Source organism: Leopardus geoffroyi, chromosome A1, assembly GCF_018350155.1.
Source record: "Leopardus geoffroyi isolate Oge1 chromosome A1, O.geoffroyi_Oge1_pat1.0, whole genome shotgun sequence".
NCBI lineage: Eukaryota > Metazoa > Chordata > Mammalia > Carnivora > Felidae > Leopardus > Leopardus geoffroyi.
The window spans coordinates 1,623,531-1,644,131 of NC_059326.1; the positions used below are offsets into that span (position 1 = coordinate 1,623,531).

At 40.0% G+C, this 20,601-nt stretch overlaps 1 protein-coding gene across 8 annotated transcripts in view; it reads left to right on the plus strand.

Annotated features, from left to right (window-relative positions):
• Positions 1 to 20,601, plus strand: part of IFT88 (intraflagellar transport 88) — a 133,356-nt gene that overhangs the window by 70,056 nt on the left and 42,699 nt on the right. For all 8 annotated transcript variants that reach the window (XM_045444086.1, XM_045444095.1, XM_045444103.1 and 5 more), the window contains 5 exons: positions 2,768 to 2,854; positions 8,953 to 9,139; positions 10,946 to 11,054; positions 13,619 to 13,769; positions 14,289 to 14,404. In XM_045444086.1, the coding sequence (XP_045300042.1) occupies positions 2,768 to 2,854; positions 8,953 to 9,139; positions 10,946 to 11,054; positions 13,619 to 13,769; positions 14,289 to 14,404 (650 nt within the window). The remainder of the gene's footprint in view (positions 1 to 2,767; positions 2,855 to 8,952; positions 9,140 to 10,945; positions 11,055 to 13,618; positions 13,770 to 14,288; positions 14,405 to 20,601) is intronic.

The following is a 20,601-nucleotide window of genomic DNA, read 5'->3' on the forward strand; positions in this document are numbered from 1 at the left end:
TTCAAATATGAAATGTTTTTATTCTCTCAGATGTTTTTAAATGAATGTTTTAAAGTTCAAAATATTTCTGTTATTTTAAATAGTAGCACTGCATCATTTTTTTACATATTATTTGAATTCATAGTAACCTTTTTGTGGGGAGAATAACTTGGTGTTATATGTAGTCTTAAAGTCTTGTTAACAGTGAGCCGCAAATTAATAAAGATGAAAATTTTAAAATCTAGGACACTTAAAAAACATTTCTTTTAAGTTTCTTTATTTTAAGAGAGAAAAAGATAGTGTGAGTGGGGGAAGGAGAGAAAAGGGAGAGAGAAAGAGATAGTGTGAGTGGGGGAGGGAGAGAGGGGGAGAGAGAAAAGGAGAGAAAGAATCCCAAGCAAGCTATGCACTGCGAGTGCAGAGCCCAATGCAGGGCTTGAACTCACAAAACCACAAGATCATGACCTGAGCCAAAACCAAGAGCTGGATGCTTAACCAACTGAGCCACTCAGGCGCCACATCTAAGACACTTTATTAATAGCTTTATTAATAGTATGAATAGCTGTTTCTAAAAGGAATGATGTAAGCTAAACTACTATATGGCATTCCATTTTTTTTTTTTTTAATTTTTTTAACGTTTATTTATTTTTGAGACAGGGAGAGATAGCATGAACGGGGGAGGGTCAGAGAGAGAGGGAGACAGAATCTGAAACAGGCTCCGGGCTCTGAGCTGTCAGCACGGAGCCTGATGTGGGGCTCGAACTCACGGACCGCAAGATCATGACCTGAGCCGAAGTCGGATGCCCAACCGACTGAGCCACCCAGGCGCCCCCATTCCATTTTTTTAAATTGTTGTTGTTAGCTTGCTTTTGATAATCTACTTACAGATTTCATAAATATCAGAAAACTGATTATTTTCTCTCCACACTTTACTTTTGAGAATTTAATGGATACATGAGTTACACCTATTCATGTGCCTTATATTTTAAATTAACACATACATTTATTTTGACACAATCTAAAACTAAAGTTTAAAACCTCAGAATTCTTACTCAAAGGGAAATGTATCTTATAAAACTTAGAGATTCAAAACAGCAGTGACTTTTACATTAATAGCCATGGACGTTGTATAAAGAGTCAATGAGATAACTCCTATAGGATGAACAACATAAGTAGCAATAATTTCTGAAGTGCGTTTTAGGAACTTCTTGGCAATTCTGCAGAAGATCCTTCCAAGAAAGTAAGTGAGAAAGAGAATCTCAAAAGTGAGCGTATGATGTTGGGGTCTTTTTTCTTCTTTGTGGAATTATGAACTACTAGCCTAGAAACTTCAGTGATTTTCTTTAATCAAAAACCTTTGAAAAGAGGGGCACCTGGGTGACTCAGTCGGTTGAGCATGTGACTCTTGATTTTGGCTCAGCTCATGATATCATGGTCATGGGGTTGAGCCCTGCATTGGGCTCTGCTCTGGGCACGGAGCCTGCTTGCGATTCTCGCTCTCCCTCTCCCTTTTCGTCTGCCCCTCCCCTGCGCGTGCACTCTCTCTCTCAGAAAACAAACAAACAAAAAAACTTGAAAAGAATAATTACTTCTATTGGAACCTACATATGTAGAATGTATCCTTAAAAAAATTGAGTCAGCACACTAAATGGTGCTATATTCGAGGCTTCGTTTGAGGTCGGACACTTTCACAGCACACAGATTTGTCAAGATATTTTCACCAGCAGCAGCTTGTGAGCATCGTAAAAACTAAAGCAGTGTTTTTGGTTGGACTCCACTCTCTCCAAGAGCAGAAAGTGCCCAAAGCCACGCATTTTCTGTTCAGTATATGTATCTAGAAGGAAGGAAGGAAAACCCATTGTCTTTACCTGCTTTTTTTCCTGTTATTTCTCAGGCGTTTCTAGATTGAGTACTCACTCACTTTTCATGTAAGGTGTCTGACCATTCCAAATATCCTGTTTGGTTAGGATGGTCTCAGACCTGCCAAGTGGTTAAAAATGTACTTTCATTTCTCATGGCTTGAAAATATAATTATATTTGGAACTACTTGAGATAATTTTTTGTCGTAGTCCCAGAATTAGTTTCTGTCATCAGTTTTGGAAAAATTCTCGACCCTCAGTCTTTCTTTCCTTTCTGGAGTTCCAGTTATGTTTGTCTTAGACCTTTTTGCTATGTTCCCATATGTCTCTTTTTTTCATCTGAGACCTTTTTTTCATCTCTTCTTTTCCTTTGCTTATTTAGTCTGAACATTTTCTGGGATCTTGACCTTCAGATCCTGGTTGTCTCAGTAGTGCTGTAGTGCCTTCCAAAGGTTTTTTTAGTATTTGAATATAAATTTTCTAATTGTTCTCTGTAGAATGGTCTTCTGTAGGCTGATCTCTGATAGCCAAAAGCAGAAATTCTGATTTGCAAAGAGTAAATTTGATTGTGTCCTTTAGGTAAAAACCTCACTTAAACCCCATTATGCGGGATAGACACTAAACCGTGTCATAAGACTCACAAGGCCCGATGTTTACTACTCTCTGGCTGTACCTACCCTACTGTGAAACCTCTCGGTTAAGTTCTTCATTTCAGTTATTGCACTTTTAGTTTTGCTGTGTCCTTTTTTATAAATGCCGATTCTCAGATGAAATTCTCGTTCTGTCGTCTGTTTTCTTGACCATATCAGTCCATTCCCTTTGTGTCCTCCCCTGGTGTGACACTCAAGACACAATGGTCTTTACAGCAGCCTTAAGCCCGGATACCGTCCTATTACAATGATCGTAACGTCCAGATATTTCATTTCTAGGCTGTGGAGACCTTAAAAATGTTTGAAAAAAAGGACAGTAGAGTGAAAAGTGCAGCTGCAACCAACCTCTCATTTCTGTATTATTTGGTAAGTTCCGGTTCTTTTACAACGAAGAGTGGATAATGTGGTATTTTTATGTTGCTAAATTTCTCCCCAAAGAGAACAGCTAGAGAGAAGCTCCAAAGAAGACTGGTAGAGAATGTTAGTAGAATGGGGTGCCTAGAGGTCTGATCACGACAAGTTCTGGGCCAGGGGTTGAGTTTATGGATATGAGTGAGAGGACCATCTCAGAAGAAGAAGGGAAGGAGAAAAATTATGGTGGGTAAACCTCACTCAGAAGATTACACGGTGCGGATCTGCGAGGTGGGCTAGAGATCGGTTTCAGCACCATGTTAGTAGTAAAGAAAGTGATGGCTCAGGTTGCATGATTTACGTAAGGTACAGTGTCATCTGTAAGAAGCATACTCTGAGCATCTGCCAGATCCCAGTCATGGGCAATACCAAAAGTCTGAACGCTCGCTAAAAGGGAGCTTCTTAATTTGGAGCAAAGGAGGCATGTGGGTGGACTCAGACGGAAGAAAGCAAGGTTGGTTGAAAGTAGAGATGATAAGTGTTGCAGAAATTCAGAGAAGGCACACAACATTTTAATTTTGGGGAGACTAAAGGGATGAACAAAAGCACAGAGACAGGAAAGGTGGGAGAGGATGTGAACATAAGGATCACTATATTTAGTTAAACCACATTCTCAGTTCCTCTTGGAACTTCTGGTTGGTGCGCCCCTGAGAATCACTGCCGTGCTGAACTACTGTTAACGGTGGAAATTTTACCCCTACCCTGTTGTGATGGAAAAGAGATCAAGACCACTGGTGAGGAATGACAGCAGCATTTTAAGCCTACTGGCAAGAGAGTGGTGCCAGGTGCAGGTTGAGAGGAGGCTGCAGATTAGGGAGAAAGATGCTGAGTTTTTTTCTAACATGTTTTTAAGATTTTTTGTAGCAGTGGTGATATATGCATATGTATATTTATTAAAAAAATTTTTTTATGTTTATTCTTGGGGGAGAGAGAGAGAGAGAGAGAGAGAGAGAGAGATGGAGTGTGAGTGGGGGAGGGAGACACAGAATCCGAAGCAGGCTCCAGGCTCCGAGCTGTCAGCACAGAGCCCGACGCGGGGCTTGAACTCATGAACCGTGAGATCATGACCTGAGCCGAAGTTGGAGGCTCAACCGACTGAACCACCCAGGAGCCCCTACAGTGGTGATATATTTAAATAGTAATGGCCAACAAGCATGTGGAACTGTTGTCAGATGGGAAATCGGGGATAGAGATGATTTGATGATTGTCTGCGTAGAGGTCAGAGCTTGATAATAGATGCTATGGGCTGATCGTGTGTGTCCTCCTCCCCCAACCAAATTTATATGTTGAAGCCCAAATGTGACTGTATTTGGAGGGACTTGGAGAGATACTTAGGGTTAGATGAAGTCATGAGAGCAGGTCCCCTGATGGGATTAGCGCCCTTATTAGAAGAGAAGGAACCAGAGCCCTCTCCCTGTGAGGACACAGCAAGATGTCCTCCTGCAAACCAAGAAGTGGCTCTCAGCAGACACCACATTGGCCAGCACCTTGATCTGGGATCTCCCAGCCTCCAGAACTATGAGAAATAAACGTTTGCTGTTTAAGCCAGTCTGTGGTATTTGCTATAGCAGCCTGAACTAAGACGATAGAGGGTATCTCCAGGGGCTAGAGTGTAGCACAGAACTGAGAACTGACTTTGGGATTCACATACATTAAAGAGGCAAAAATAAGAATCAGATCAAGAAGATGGGAAAGGAACTACAGTCTGATGCCTTTGAAGTAAAGGAAAAAAGGAAGGCACAAAGAGGAAGTATATAACATTGAAATCAGAGAGGTAGTCCATGAGAATGAAGGCTAGGAGAGGCACTTTTGCTGGGGAGACAGCAAACTCCGAGCTGGAGATTAGCCAGAATGCAGTTTCTGGGGCAGATCTCTTTGGATCAGTACGTCAGTGAGGAGGTTGGAAGTGTCACAGAGTGGAGGAGGGGGAAATTGGGCTGTGATGCAGTCACCACAGTCCTTAGCCAACCCTGCGGGACTGACTTGGGATAGCTGTGCAGCCCTGTCCCCCACTGCGGTGAGGGGGACGGGCCTTCGTGCCTCCGCGTCAACCAGTCACTGGAGTCAGCCTGCTCACCAGGAAGGGGGCGCAGCTTTGGGCAAGGCACCTCTTTCTCATGGGGCTAGAGTAATTCACAGAGTGGGCTGACAGTTGAGGCCACGGCCAGAGGCATTCCCAGCACTTCTGAAGGACAGGTCTGGGGGCTGAAGCATGGTCTCCATTACAGTCATTACATTTGAATTAAGAAAATCACTTGTAAATTTCGTGCAAATGGTTTAATTAGCGACCAGATCTTGACCAAGTTTGATGAATGTGTGGGAGGAGACCAAGAAGATTTTTTAAAAGGAAAGAAAAATAGCTAGATTTAGGTGACTGAGCAGAGCTATCAGAGTATCTGATCAATAGTTTGTTGCACGTAGTTCTTGGGAAAATGGTTATTTTGAGGCAACGTAATGGGCCTGGTATATGATATATATTGAACATATATTATTGGTACCTAGTATGTGGTTGTATCAGTTTCTGTTGCTCTGGAATAAGCTGCCCCAAAATGTAGTGGCTAAAATAACTGTGTATTTCCTCACATTCTACCTGAACAGGCTGGGCTCACTTGGGTGGTCCTTCTGCTGATCTGGCCCCGGGGTCACACATCCTGCTGCCATCATCTGAAGTTTGACTGAGGCAGCATGGTCCAAATGCTTCCCTCACATGTGAGACTTAGCTGAGCCGTCGACCAGCATCTCGTTCCTCCACCTCCTCCTCCAGCAGGGGAGCCCAGCCTTCTTACGTGGGGCAGGGTCCACGAGAGGAGACCCCAGTGCACTCAGGTGGTTACCAGGCTCCTGTGTGCATTGAATTTGTTGTTATCTTACTGGGCAAAACCCACACGGGAGAGAACCATTCAAGGGCCTGAATACTGGGAGGTGTGACCCTTTGGGGCCACTATTTTAATGATCTGTCACTGCCTGCATTCAGTGTATCCTTTCCATATGCAAAATGTACTTAGCCCTCCAGGGACTCTCATAGTCTCACCTGTCACAGCATCAGGCCCAAGAGCCATCGTCTGCTTGGGGTCTAGATAGAGGTGGGCTTTCTCAGGTGCAGATCCTCTTGACCCAAAGGTCTGCGAACAGGAAAACACACCGTGTCTCCCATACACTTCACATCCTCCGATGAGATAAGAGTAGGGTCACTGTAATAGATACTCTTATTCCAAAGGGGTGAGATGGAGGCACCTCACACCCACTAGTCCTTAGTGGGTCAGACATCTAGCTAAGCACATGTGGTCCACGCCCCCAAAAGTGAGGAAGGGGACGTTCCTTAGGTAGGGCTCAGCTCTGATCCCTGGGAGTGGTGCCCTAATCCTTTGGTCTCTTGGGGCTCTTGGCTCTGCATTCTGGGAACACTTCCTTTTACAGAAAAAAATAACCTGTATTTGCAGCTGATTAACTTTCTTAGCCTGCTTTCTGCCCAGAAAAATTGGGGACCCGGAGGCTGTCTTTCATTTTGGACGGTCTGTCCCCTTAATCCAAGCTGGCAATGCTTAAACTGGTACAACTCCCTTAAAGACTTGGCAGGTTTCCTACAAATCTCATTTGGGGTGCCCACATGCCCCAAGAGCTACATCCACAGTGGTTTTCAAGGCAGACAGACCCCTTTCCACTTAGGTGCATGAGGCTGCTGTGGCGCAGAGCCCCAAAGATATTTGGAAGCTTTTTTCTACCTTCAAGAGGAGTGCCTCCTTTGCCAGGCACTACCTTAAATCTTCCTGAGATGTTTCCAAAGGGCATTACAGCCACACCCTTGATCTGATCTCTGCCCTGCAACCAGTTCTTACTCTGAGACTTGCTGCTCAGAGAAACTAGGGACATGAAATAATTTTATTTTCTGGCCCAACACATCCTTGTTTTTCTATATTTCTGCCAAACTCTAGTTGGAAAATCTGAAGTTTTCTCTTAAGCTCCTCTCTCACTGTACCTTATCAGACCCAATTAAAGTAAATTAATTGGCACTTTTAACCTCCTGCCCAGAAATCTCCTTGGCCACACGCACATATTTACTAAGTACACGTTCTGTCTTCCAAGTCAGTGTAGATGGCAGTTTTCCCAGTTTTATGACTGCAAAACATGACTTGCCCTTTATCTAGCCTCTGATAACAATTCCTTACTCCTTCTCCACCCTCCACTACTATGGTTCTAGTGCTTTCCAGATTTTGCCTGCTGCCTAGTCCAAAAGACAAGGTTTTTTATGTTTTGAGTTTTTTATGACAGTAGCACCCCACTTTTAAGTATCAATTTTTATATCAAAGTTCAGAGTCCACACAAATACATGAATATTCATAACAGCGTTATTCATAATAAACGAAAGTGGGCGGGCACAATCCAGGTGTCCGTCAACAGTGAATGGATAAACAAAATGTGGCCTATCCATACAATGGGATATTATTCAGCGATGAACAGGAATGAAATACTGATTTCACTACTGATTGCGTAGTACAACATGGATGAACCTTGAAAACATTTTGCTAAGCAAAGAAGCCAGACAAAAAAGCCGCATGGTATACGGTTGTGTTTATTATGAGATGTCCAGAATAAACAAATCCATGGAGGTGGAAACCAGATTAGTGGCTGCCAGGGGCCAGAGCAGGTGGGAGAATGGGGAGTGACTGCTAATGGGTACAGGGTATTTTGGGGGGGGGGGGTGATAAAAATGTTGTAGAAATGGATGTTGGTGATGGTGGTACAATTTTTTGAATGTGTAGATGCCTCAAAAATGTACATTTATCTGACCTGTGAATTGTATCTCAGTGTTTTGAAAGTTCATTCGGGGAAGCAGTCACTGTGAGTATCATGGGAGAAGGGATGTGGGAGCTAGAATTTACCCAGTGGTGGGGGAGCTGTGGGTGAAGGTGCAGAAGGGGGGTCAGGGGCCTGAGAAGGGATCAGCAGTCAGTGTGTGAGTGGCCCAGCGTGTCCAGCAGCCACATGAAGGGGGAGTTCTTGGAGAGACCTTTGGGAAGCAGTTGCTTCTGCACAACTGCCTCCTCCGTGGATCCGCAGCCAAGCCCCATCGGGGATCGGGGTCACTGTGCTCAGCAGGGACAGCACAGTTGGGAGGCAGAACCAGATGTGGAGTCAAAATGAATGAGGGCAGGCTGGAACCCACAGGCATTTCTGCATCAGTCCTGCAACTGATGACCAGAAAAAGACCTTCAGAGAGCAAAAGCTGCTGCTTCGTGTCTGCGTCCCGCATGTCCTACAAGTTCCTTTCAGTCGACTGTGGACAAGAACCATGCAGGGAAGGGGATTCTGGGAAATCTGGTTCCTGGCTTAAGCAAGCCGGCACAGATGCTTCACTATTTAAGGGCTGAGAGGTCTATGTCGCTTAAATGAGTGATGTTAAGGTCCTTTGGCGGAAGAGACAGAACTCTCTCTGAGTTGCTAGAAATGCCAGACCTAGTAGGTGACGCAACCAATTGGATGGAAGGACGGGAAGGATAGTGGTGCCTTTGTAGCCAGCTCAGGGCTTCAGGTGTGCACAGTACTGCAGCTGTGACGTGAAATCCGGGTGTTCAGAATGGAGCCACTTGGGGCGGCTGGGTGGCCCAGTCTGTTGACCGCCTGACTCTCGATTTTGATTCAGGTCATGATCCCGGAGTGGTGGAATCGAGCCCTGCATTGGGCTCTGCCCTGAGTGTGGAGCCTGCTTAAGATTCTCTGCCTCCTGCCCCCTCCTCATCCTGTCCTCACTCTCTCTCTCAAGCTAAAAACAAATAGACAAAAAGCCCATTAATAAAATGGAGCCACTTACATGTAGTGTTGTTATTCAAACCATGAGACTGTGAAGTCAGTCATTAGAAACTTGGGTCGTTGAAAGAACATGATGATTAAAAATCTTGTAGAAAAAGTCTATCCAGATCAAGATATATAAAATATTTCTGTTTATCGTATTTGTAATCTCAGAAAATCTGTTTATCATGTCTGTAGCCCAGAACAGTCAGTAGAGATATTTGACGAACCCCGAATAATTTGTGTGTGTTTTGTACTTTGTTTAGGAAAATGAATTTGCACAAGCCAGTAGCTATGCAGATTTAGCTGTGAACTCTGATAGATATAATCCCTCAGCTCTGACTAACAAAGGGAATACAGTTTTTGCAAACGGTGATTATGAGAAGGCAGCTGAATTCTATAAAGAGGCTCTAAGAAATGATTCTTCTTGTACTGAAGCACTTTATAATATTGGTAAGTAAACTAGGCAGAATTGCTTTGTTTTTCTCCTTTACAATGTTTTTCTTTCTTTTCTTATTTTAAATTGACTTACAGAGCTCCAGTTCATTAGTGGAGGAGACTGACTTCCCAAATTCCTACTAATACTGAATATTCAGCTTTTGCCAAACTGATAGGTGGGAAAACAAACAAACAAACACATTTTCTTTATGAGCAGTTTCAAACACAAAAATTGGACAGAAAAATACCCATGTCCCTTACCAACTGTATTTAACACACTTCAACATTTTGTCATATTTACATCAGGTTTGGTTTTTAGCGAACGAAACGTTGTAAGACCTGAAGGCGCATCTTATTCCCTTCCTTGCCTGTCAGGGTCCCCTGAAACGGGTGTCATTCCTTCCTGTTCTTGAGTTTGCAGTGCGACAAACACATGTTGATACAACACTGCTTCTTATCTCTTGGGTTATTAATGAAGTTTCTTTTGAGGTTTTCTTCTCCCTGCATAGCTGTGTTTTGCTGTTTTTGGCTTGCTTGTTTGTTTTACCTTCTATGTTTCGTGTCGTAAACTTTCCTCAGATGTCTGATGATCCTGGCCTGTCTTCTCGCATTTAGGAGTTTGCAGCTAAAGCTGAGCGGGATCTCTGAGGCCACAAGGGAGACTGATGTGCTGGCACGCTGCCACGGGGCCATCTGCCTGATCTGCGTAGTTGGGGAACTGCCCGCTAGTCAATTGATCCAATTGGATCCTTCCTCCTGGAGAGGAGTCTTTAATCTCCTGCCAGATGCAAAAGGAAGACCTGGCTGGGTTGGGAGGAATTAGCCATTTTAGATGGAGTCAAGGAGAGTTTAAAGTCATGTTGGAGCAAGGGAGGGTGGGACCGTTCGGGTATCGGGGAAAGAGCAGAGGGAAGTGAATAGCAGAGGCCTTAATGCAGGAGATTTCTTGCCTAGATATTTATTTATTTATTCTCTTTATAAGTTTTAAGTACTTTTCCTAGTCTGTTGCTTAGCTTTTAATTGGTCATTTGTTTTGTCAAACAGGTTTTCTAATTTTATAGAGTCAAATTTGGCTTTTGGAAAGTTTGTGGCTTCATTTATTTATTGCTTTACAAAGCCCTTCCCTACCCCAAGATTATAAAATCATTTTCCTATATTTTCTTTTCATACGTTTACATCTTTGTTTTTTCCTATTTAGTTTTTTTTTATTATAAATTTATTGTCAAATTGGTTTCCGTACAACACCCAATGCTCATCCCATCAGGTGCCCTCCTCAATACCCATCACCCACCCTCCCCTCCCTCCCAGCCCCCATCAACCCTCAGTTTGTCCTCAGTTTTTAGGAGGCTCTTATGTTTTGGCTCCCTCCCTCTCTAACCATTTTTTTTCTTCTATTTAGTTTTAAAGTAAGTTTTGGGTGTATTCAAAACAGGAATACATTCAAAATAGGAATCTACATGTTTTAATTCACGTGTAGTCGGTTGTCCTGGCTCCATTTCTTACTAGTCCCTTAGTCCCCGTTAAGTTTCAATGCCCATTAATTCTGTAACTGAGTCAGTTTCTGAACTGTGCATTCTGCTAGTCTGTCTACTCCTGTTTCCCTGCCGCACCTTAAAATCACGATAGTGCTGTAGCATGTTTTGGTATCTGCCCAACAATAGTGGAAAAGCCCCTCCCCTGCCTTGTTCTTTTTCAAAAAAATTCCCATCATCTCTCTCTTCTGGATGAATATTTACATATATTTAAAAATTTATCCTGTGACTTTGAGAAAATTACTTACCAGTAATAATGCTTATAGCTTTTCTTTTTCTTCTTTTTAAGGCCTTACCTATAAGAGGCTAAACCGGCTTGATGAAGCTTTGGACTGTTTCCTGAAACTTCATGCAATCCTAAGAAACAGTGCCCAAGTTCTTTACCAGATAGCAAATGTGTATCTTATGTGAAAAACTTGAGGACAGTTGTTAATTCACTCAATTGGTGATTGAGTACCAGTCGTTAAATAACCTTAGCCAATGAGGTAATTGATGAGGATAATATTTTAAATCCTATCACATTAATATGTGATAAAAATATTATTTGAGTGATACAGCTTTATTTTTTAATTTTAATTCCAGTATTTTACATTTTTATAAAATGTGTATCTTTTTAAATTTTAATTCTATTGTATATAATATAATATAATATAATATAATATAATATAATATAATATAATTACACTAGTGTTATATTAGTTTCATGTGTACAATATAGTGATTCAACAACTCTATACATTACTCAGTGCTCATCGTGATGAGTATACTCTAATCCCTATCACCTGTTTTACCCATCTCCCCGCCCCCATCTTCTCTCTGGTAACCCTCAGTTTGTTGTCAATAGTTAAGAGTGTGTTTTTTGGTTGATCCTGTTTTAAAAGATCATTTGCATTCTAAAAGAAATTATTAAAAGGTTAACACTATTATGTCTTAATTTGGGGGGGGAAATAATTGAAATAGTAATTGAGCACAGATGTTTAGTACACATAAGCTATTCATTGACTGTAGGTTAGATTGTATTAACTCTGAGTCTTGTAGGGTATTTTTGAAGCAGTAACTTACTGTTTAAAAGGAAAATATTATTTATTACTGGTTAGTACTGCTGATTGAGTTTGGTTAATTTATCTTCATTATTTTAGCTGACATATAGGCTTAATGAGTATAACTCTCCAAAGGCCTTTACCCTACAAAATTAGCCAGTAGTTTATATGAATTCACTCACTTACTCCGTTCATTCAGTAGTCACCTATTGACTGTGTGCTGTGCCACAGTCACAGTATTATGTTTAGAACTCTGTGCCAGTATTATGTTTAGAACTCTGGGGAATGTGGAAAAGTAAAACATTCCTGCCTGGTCAGTTTCTTCTACAACTCCTGGCTCTCTTTAGTTTGTTTGTTTTCTTTTTTCCCTCCTGCCTTTGGTTAGAAAAGCAGAAATTTGTTAATGTTTTTAATGCCTTTGAAACTATTTGAAAAACATTTTAATTTCTCTCCTTATTTTAAAAATAATCTTTCAAAACAACATTTGGGAAGAGTTAAAATCTTATGTAGGTTTTTAAGTTACCATTATCTTGATACAAGTTTGTTTCTTTTTTTTAAATGTTTATTTATTTATTTATTTTATTTTTTTTTTTTAAATTTTTTTTTTTCCAACGTTTATTTATTTTTGGGACAGAGAGAGACAGAGCATGAACGGGGGAGGGGCAGAGAGAGAGGGAGACACAGAATCGGAAACAGGCTCCAGGCTCCGAGCCATCAGCCCAGAGCCCGACGCGGGGCTCGAACTCACGGACCGCGAGATCGTGACCTGGCTGAAGTCGGACGCTTAACCGACTGCGCCACCCAGGCGCCCCAGTTTATTTATTTTTTGAGAGAGAGAGAGCATGAGCAGGGAAGGGGAAGAGAGAGATGGGGACAGAAGATTCAAAGCAGGCTAGGCGCTGACAGAAGCAAGCCCGATGTGGGGCTCGAACTCACAAATGGTGAGATCATGACTGGAGCTAAAGTCAGAGACACTCAACTGACTGAGCCACCCAGGCACCCCTCTTGATATAACTTTTATACAGATGTTAGGGAAAAGTATGTTATGAGGTATACCATTAATAATTTTAAGTACTATGTACTCTACTTTTGTTAGAGAGCATAAAACATTTTTTAATAAAAAAGCTATTTTTAGAGCAGAGGATTTCATGCTTATTCCTTTTAGCCTCTTTGTTTTGTCCACTCAATCTGTCTGAAATTGCCACCGTCATGATCTGATACTTCCCAGTTCCTGATCAGCTTGGACTCAGTTAAGCAATTGATAATTTTAAGGCTGTTTCAATCATTTTCTTATTTTTATATTTCTTTTAAGGTATCACATTTGCCATCGTTAAAAACAGAAGCTTCTTTCTCAATAAAACTTTAGATTGGAATATGTTCATTTCATTGAGACATTTAATGTAAAAATAAATAGTAGTCAATAAGTATTGCTGTGAATAAATTATTTGAGTGTATACAAAGGATTTACTAGGCACTTGCTACAAAAAAAGAATACCCTATTTTGGGCTTTTAATCTAATTGGGCAAAACTCAAAGGAAAATACATGGAAACTCTTCCCTTAACGTGTTCGACAAATTAAGAGAAGTGGAATAATTGAACACAACTTTCAGGCATTTCTATTAAGGACAAATTTTGGACAGTGCTTCGAATAAAAGAGCAAACTGTTAATTCTACTAGAAATTTGGGAGTTGATCTTCGTGGATACTAATGAAGCAAAAGGAAAAGCAAGGTATATATGGAGATGAGTGTTATTTACAGTGCCCCATTTTCATCCCCATCCCTGAAGAAATTCAGAATAAACAGTATTCAGTAGCACATTACTATAGGCTAAGAAATATTTTCATTGTAATGTTGTATTTAGGTTTGCTTATTTATTAATGAATTTGGAAAAATTGTGTTATCCTTAACTAAAACTTTCCAAGATATGAATTAATGGAAGATCCCAATCAAGCTATTGAATGGTTAATGCAACTGATCAGTGTTGTTCCAACTGATTCTAGAGCTCTGTCTAAACTAGGAGAATTATATGATAGTGAAGGAGATAAATCCCAAGCATTTCAGTACTACTATGAGGTAAGTGTAATTTTATTTTCCTTTTACTTTTTAGCCTTTTATATATTGTTATAAAGCATTCAGCAGAAAAGAAAACAACAGTCAGCAGACCGTTTAGTTTTTAAAATTTAGAAATGTTTACTGGTTTTTAAATGAATGATGATTTAAAATAAAATAAAGCATTTGTGGAATATAAAATTTTTTAATAATTTTAATGCAAAATTAAATTAAAATCACATTCATTTTTCCCTTGCATGATTTTGATCCTTTTTAAAATTCTATTACTTATTTAATTTGATTCAGATCATCTATCAGTACATCGAAAAGCTATTTATAGGTAATTTAAAAATGTATATCAAACATTAAGTGTTCTAAATCTTGTAGTTTCAAAACATAAAGTGCTTATGACCTTATGACAGCTCATGCTTTTTTGTTAAGAAATTTCATATTGGTAAATTAAATCCTTTCAATAGGTTAAATGTTGAGGTATAAATTCTACATTGCCACTGATGTTGTATTGTCATGTCCATATTTTTCTAGTCATATAGGTATTTCCCCTCTAACATTGAAGTTATTGAGTGGCTTGGAGCTTATTACATTGACACCCAGTTTTGTGAAAAAGCCATTCAATACTTTGAAAGAGCTTCTCTTATACAGTAAGTAATTATTCTGATTTCATGTTTACTTAAATGTGTTGGGATTTGATTTTATCCCTAGAATTAGAATCTGATAAATATATTACATTCATGAACAAATATTAATGAACATTCATGTATTATTTCCATTAAAAAAAATTTTTTTTAATGTTTATTTTTGAGGGAGAGAGAGAGGGAGAGACAGAGCATGAGCAGGGCAGGGGCAGAGAGAGAGGGAAACACAGAATCCGAAGCAGGCTCCAGGTTCTGAGCTGTCAGCACAGAGCTTGACATGGGGCTCAAACCCATGGACTATGGAGATGATGACCTGAGCCAAAGTTGGACACTTAACAAACTGAGACACCTAGGCACCCCATTATTTCCATTTTCTTGAATGAAGTTCCATTTTATTTGGTCTTTATTGTGTTAAATATATTACCTTTTTATGCAAAAGTTTAAAAAAATACTTTCCTTGAGTTATTTTGCTCTGTGTATTTTTCTTACATTTCAACAAACAAGTATTATTTCTTTATAATTAGAAAATCACTGACTCGGTTGTAGGACAAGGTTTCATTTCTGAAAGAGTCCTAATAGAAATAAATTGTGTTGTTTCCAATTTATAATCAATTCACATTGTATATTACAAATTAAACTTTTTTTTTTCTTTTTAGAGCATGCAACTCTTTTTTTTTTAAAGTTTATTTATGTTTGAGAGAGGAAAGACAGAGCATGAGCAGGGGAGGAGCAGAGAGAGAGGGAGACACAGAATCTGAAGGAGGCTCCAGGCTCTGAGCTGTCAGCACAGAGCCCGAGGCAGGGCTTGAACCCATGAACCACAAGATCATGACCTCAACCAACTGAGCCACCCAGACGCTCCAAATAAATAAGTGTCCAACATTGGCAGCTCAGGTCATGATCTCACAGTCTGTGGGTTCTAGCCCCACGTCAGGTTCTCTGCTGTCAGCACAGAGCCCTCTTTGGATCCTCTGTCCCCCTCTCTCTCTGCCCCTACCCCACTCATGCTCTCTCTCAAACATTTTTTAAAAATAAAATACAGTTTATTTATTCTGAGACAGTGTGTATGAGCAGGGAAGAAGCAGAGAGAGATTTTTTTAAGTTTATTTATTTTGAACGTGCATGCATGCAAGAGAAAAAGAGGGAGAGAAGGGGAGAGACAGAATCCCAAGCAGACTCTGCACTGTCAGCACCGAGCCCAACACAGGGCTCGAACCCATGAACCGTGGGATCATGACCTGAGCTGAAATTGAGAGTCAGACACTTAGCCAGCTGGGCCACCCAGCTGGTGGCCCCAAAACCTTTAAAATTTTTTTAAATAAAGTAGGAGTCAGCAGCTACCCACTACCACCCATTGTCTGGTTTTTATGGCCTGAGAGCTAAGACTGGTTTTATGCCTTGTTAAATGGTTTAGAAAATAAGAGTACTTGTGTCATGTGGAAAAAAAAAAAGAATTATGGATAAATTAAGACATTATCAGATAAACAAAAGCTGAGGGAGCTTATTACCAGTACACCTACCCAATGAAAAATGCTAAAGGGAGTCCTTTAGTCTGAAATGAAAAGATGCTAGACGGTAACTCCAAGACCTAAGAAAAAATTAAAGAAGACTTGTAAAGGTAACTTCATAGGTAAATATAAAAGTACAGCACTTTGTACTTTTGGTTTGGCTTATAACCTCTCTTTTCCCTATATGATTTAAAAGGCAAATACATAAAAGAAAGAATGCACAGAAAAGGAATGATGGGAATCAAAATAGTACACTATAAAAAATCAACTAAATACCAATAAAGGGCAGTAATGGAGGAATTGAGGAACTAGAAACATGTAATACACAGAACAAATAGCTATATAGAAGAAACAATCATTCTATGTCAGTAATAACAAATAGAAATATATTAAACTTTTCCAGTAAAAGAAAAAGATTGACAGATTGAATAAGAAAATCAGTATCCATCAGTAAACTATCTACAAGATACTGAATAAACCCACAATTAGAAGAAGAAAGGAAATTATAAAGATTGTATCAGAGGGGTACCTGGGTGGCTCAGTTGATTAAGCATCTGACTTCAGCTCAGGTCATGATCTCACAGTTCGTGGGTTCTGACCTCACATCAGGGTCTAGGCTGACAGTGTGGAGCCTGCCTGGGATTCTCTGTCTCTCTCTTTCTCTGCCTCTTTCCCTCTTATGTACACACACACACTCTCTCTCTGTCTCTGTCTCTGTCTCTCTCTCTCTCTCTCAAAAATAAATAAGTAAATATATCTTTAAAATAAATATTCCAACAAAGTTGGGGTGCGTGGGTAGCTCAGTCAGTTAAGTGTCTGACTCATGATCTTGGCTCAGGTCTTGATCTCACAGTTGTGAGTTTGAGCCCCATGTTGCACTTTGTGTTGGGCTGTGCACTGGGCATAAAGCCCACTTAAGAAAAAAAAATCCAACAAAGAAAATCCCCAGACCTAGATAGTGTCACTGGTGAATTCTACTGAGATGGTTGATTTTATGTGTCAACATGACTGGCCACTGGCTGCCCAAATTATTTCTAGGTGTGTCTGTAAGAGTGTTTCCAGATGAGAGTAACATTTGCAATAGACTCAGTAAAGCAGATTGCCCAGCTCACTCTAATATTCACATGGAATCTCAAAGGGATCTCGAATAACCAGAACAATTTGAAGAAGAAGAAAGTTAGAGTTATCATACCTTCTGATTTCAAAATTTGCTACAAAGCTGCAGTAGTCAAAACAATATGGTATTGATATAAAGACGGACGTACAGATGAATGGAATCTAGAACTCAGAAATAAGCCCTTGTGTATATAGTAAATTGATTTTCAACAAAGGTGCCAAGACCATTCGATGAGGAAAGGACAGTCTTTTCAACAAAAGGTGCTCAGAAACCTATCCTCTTGGAAAGGAATGAAGTTGAACCCTTACCTTACACTGTATATAACTTAATTCAGGGGCACGTGGGTGGCTCGGTTGGTTAGTGTCCACCTCTTGATTTTAGCTCGGGCCATGATCTCAGGGTTGTGGGATTGAGCCCTGTGTCAGGCTCCAAGCTCAGCATGAAGATTCTCTCCCTCTGCCCCTCTCCTCTGCCTGGGTGTGCCCTCTCTTTCTAAAATTAAAACAAAACAAAACAAAATTTTAAATGGATCAAAGACCTAAATATAAGGCCTAAAAGTATGAATCTCTTAGGAGAAAACAGAGAGGAAAATCTTTATGCCATTGGATTTGACAATGATTTCTTAGATGTGACACCAAAAGCACAGACAATAAAAGAAAAAAATAGATACACTAGACTCATCAAAATTTAAAACTTTTTTACATCAAAAAGCTCTATCTACTGGCACAAAAACAGACACTCAGATCAATGGAATAGAATAGAGACGCCAGAAATGGACCCACAAACGTATGGCCAACTCATCTTTGACAAAGCAGGAAAGAATATCCAATGGAATAAAGACAGTCTCTTCAGCAAGTGGTGCTGGGAAAACTGGACAGCGACATGCAGAAGAATGAACCTGGACCACTTTCTTACACCAGACACGAAAATAAACTCAAAATGGATGAAAGGCCTAAATGTAAGACAGGAAGCCATCAAAATCCTAGAGGAGAAAGCAGGCAAAGACCTCTTTGATCTTGGCCACAGCAACTTCTTACTCGACACATCTCCAGAGGCAAGGGAAACAAAAGCAAAAATAAACTCTCGGGACTTCATCAAGATAAAAAGCTTCTGCATAGTGAAGGTAACAGCAAAACTAAAAAGCAACCGATGGAATGGGAGAAGATATTTGCAAATGACATCAGATAAAGGGTTAGTATCCAAAATCTATAAAGAACTTACCAAACTCAACACTGAAAAAACAAATAATCCAGTGAAGAAATGGGCAAAAGACATGAATAGATACTTCTCCAAAGAAAACATCCAGATGGCCAACTGACACATGAAAAAAATGCTCAACATCACTCAGCTTCAGGGAAATACAAATCAAAACCACAATGAGATACCACCTCACACCTGTCAGAATGGCTAACATTAACAACTTAGGCAATAGCAGATGTTGGTGAGGATGCAGAGAAAGAGGATCTCTTTTGCATTGTTGGTGGGAACGCAAGCTGGTGCAGCCACTCTGGAAAACAGTATGGAGGTTCCTCAAAAAATTAAAAATAGAACTATCCTACGATGCAGCAATTGCACTGCTAGGCATTTATCCACGGGATACAGATGTGCTGTTTCGAAGGGACACATGCACCCCAGTGTTTATAGCAGCACTATCAACAATAGCCAGAGTATGGAAAGAGCCCAAATGTCCATTGATGGATGAATGGATAAAGAAGATGTGGTATATATATACAATGGAGTGTTACTTGGCAATCAAAAAGAATGAAATCTTGCCATTTGCAACTACATGGATGGAACTAGAGGGTATTACGCTAAGCAAAATTAGAGAAAGAGTAATATCATATGACTTCACTCATATGAGGACTTTCAGATACAAACCGGATGAACATAAGGGAAGGGAAGCAAAAATAATATAAAAACAGGGAGGGGGACAAAACATAAGAGACTCTTAAATAAGGAGAACAAACTGAGGGTTACTGGAGGGGGTGTGGGAGGGGGGATGGGCTAAATGGGTAAGGGGTACTAAGGAATCTACTCCTGAAATCATTGTTGCACTATATGCTAACTTGGATGTAAATTTTAAGAGTAAATTAAAAAACAAAAGACTCTATCAACAGAATGAAAAGACAGCCCACATATTTGCAAGTCTATATCTGATAAGGGGCTATATCTAGAATATATGAATAACTTCTATGACCCAATAACAACAATAACAACAACAACAAAAACAATTTAAAAATAGGCAAGGGATTTGAATAGACACTTCTCCAAAGTAGGTATACAGATAGATGATCAATAAGCACATGAAAGTATGTTCGGCATCATTAGTCATTAGGAAAATGCAAATCAAAATCACAATGAGACACCACAGCTTTTAGGGTAGCTGTTATATTTGAAAACAGCAACAACAAAATAGTAAGTGGTGGGGTGGTTGAGTACCTGGAGAAATTGTAACCCTGTGCGTTGTTGGTGGAAATGTAAAATGGTGTTTTATGGAAAACCATCTCGTGGTTCCTCAGAAGGCTAAACTTAGAATTACCATATGATGCAACAATTCTACTCTTAAATATATACAAAGGAATTAAAATCTGAGACTCAAACAGATACTGGTACATTCATTAACATATCATTTTTCACAATGGCCAAACAGTGTCAACAACCCAAGTGCCCATCACTGATGAATGACAGGCAACAAAATGTGGTTGTATATATGCAGTGGGGTATTCCACCATGGAAAGGAACAGCATTGTGACACATGCTGCAACATGGAAGGACCTGGAAAACATCGTACCAAGTGAAAGAACCCAGACACAGAAGAGCAAATATGGTGTGATCCCACTTGTATGAAGTGTCTAGAATGGGCAAATTCATAGAGGCAGATAGTATATTAGAGGTTACTAGAGTTTGGGGGGAGAAATGAAGTTATTACTTAATGATTGTGGGGTTTCTGTTCGGCTAATGAAAAAGATTTTGAAATAGTGGTGATGATTGTACAACTTTCTGAATGCAATTAATGCCACTGAGTTGTATATTTTAATCATAATGTTTAAAAATTAATAATGTGATGGGGTGCCTGCATGGCTCAGTTGGTTGAGCATCTGACTCTTGGTTTCGGCTCAGGTCATGATCTCACGGTTGATGAGTTCAAGCCCCACATTCGGCTCTGTGCTGACAGCATGGAGCCTACTGAGGATTCTCTCTCTCCCTCTGTCTCTGCCCCTCCTCTTCTTGCTCTCTCTCTCTCAAAATAAATAAATAAATAAACTAAAAAAATTAATGAGATATACCAAAAACCTTTGAATTTTGCACTTTATATGAGTGAATTGTATGTTACATGAATTATATTTTAATAAAACTATAAAAAGAGGATACCTACTATATGATTTCATTCATGTAAAGTTCAAAGCCAGTCTAGATCAGTATTCAAAAGTCAGGATAATAGTTGCCTGTATTAGATAAAGGAGGTAATGTTGAGGGTGTAAAGGAGGCTTCTAGGGTGTTTGCAGCATTCTGTCTCTTGAACTGTAGGATAATTACATGAGTGTTCTTTTTATATCAGTTTATTGAGCTGTATAGTT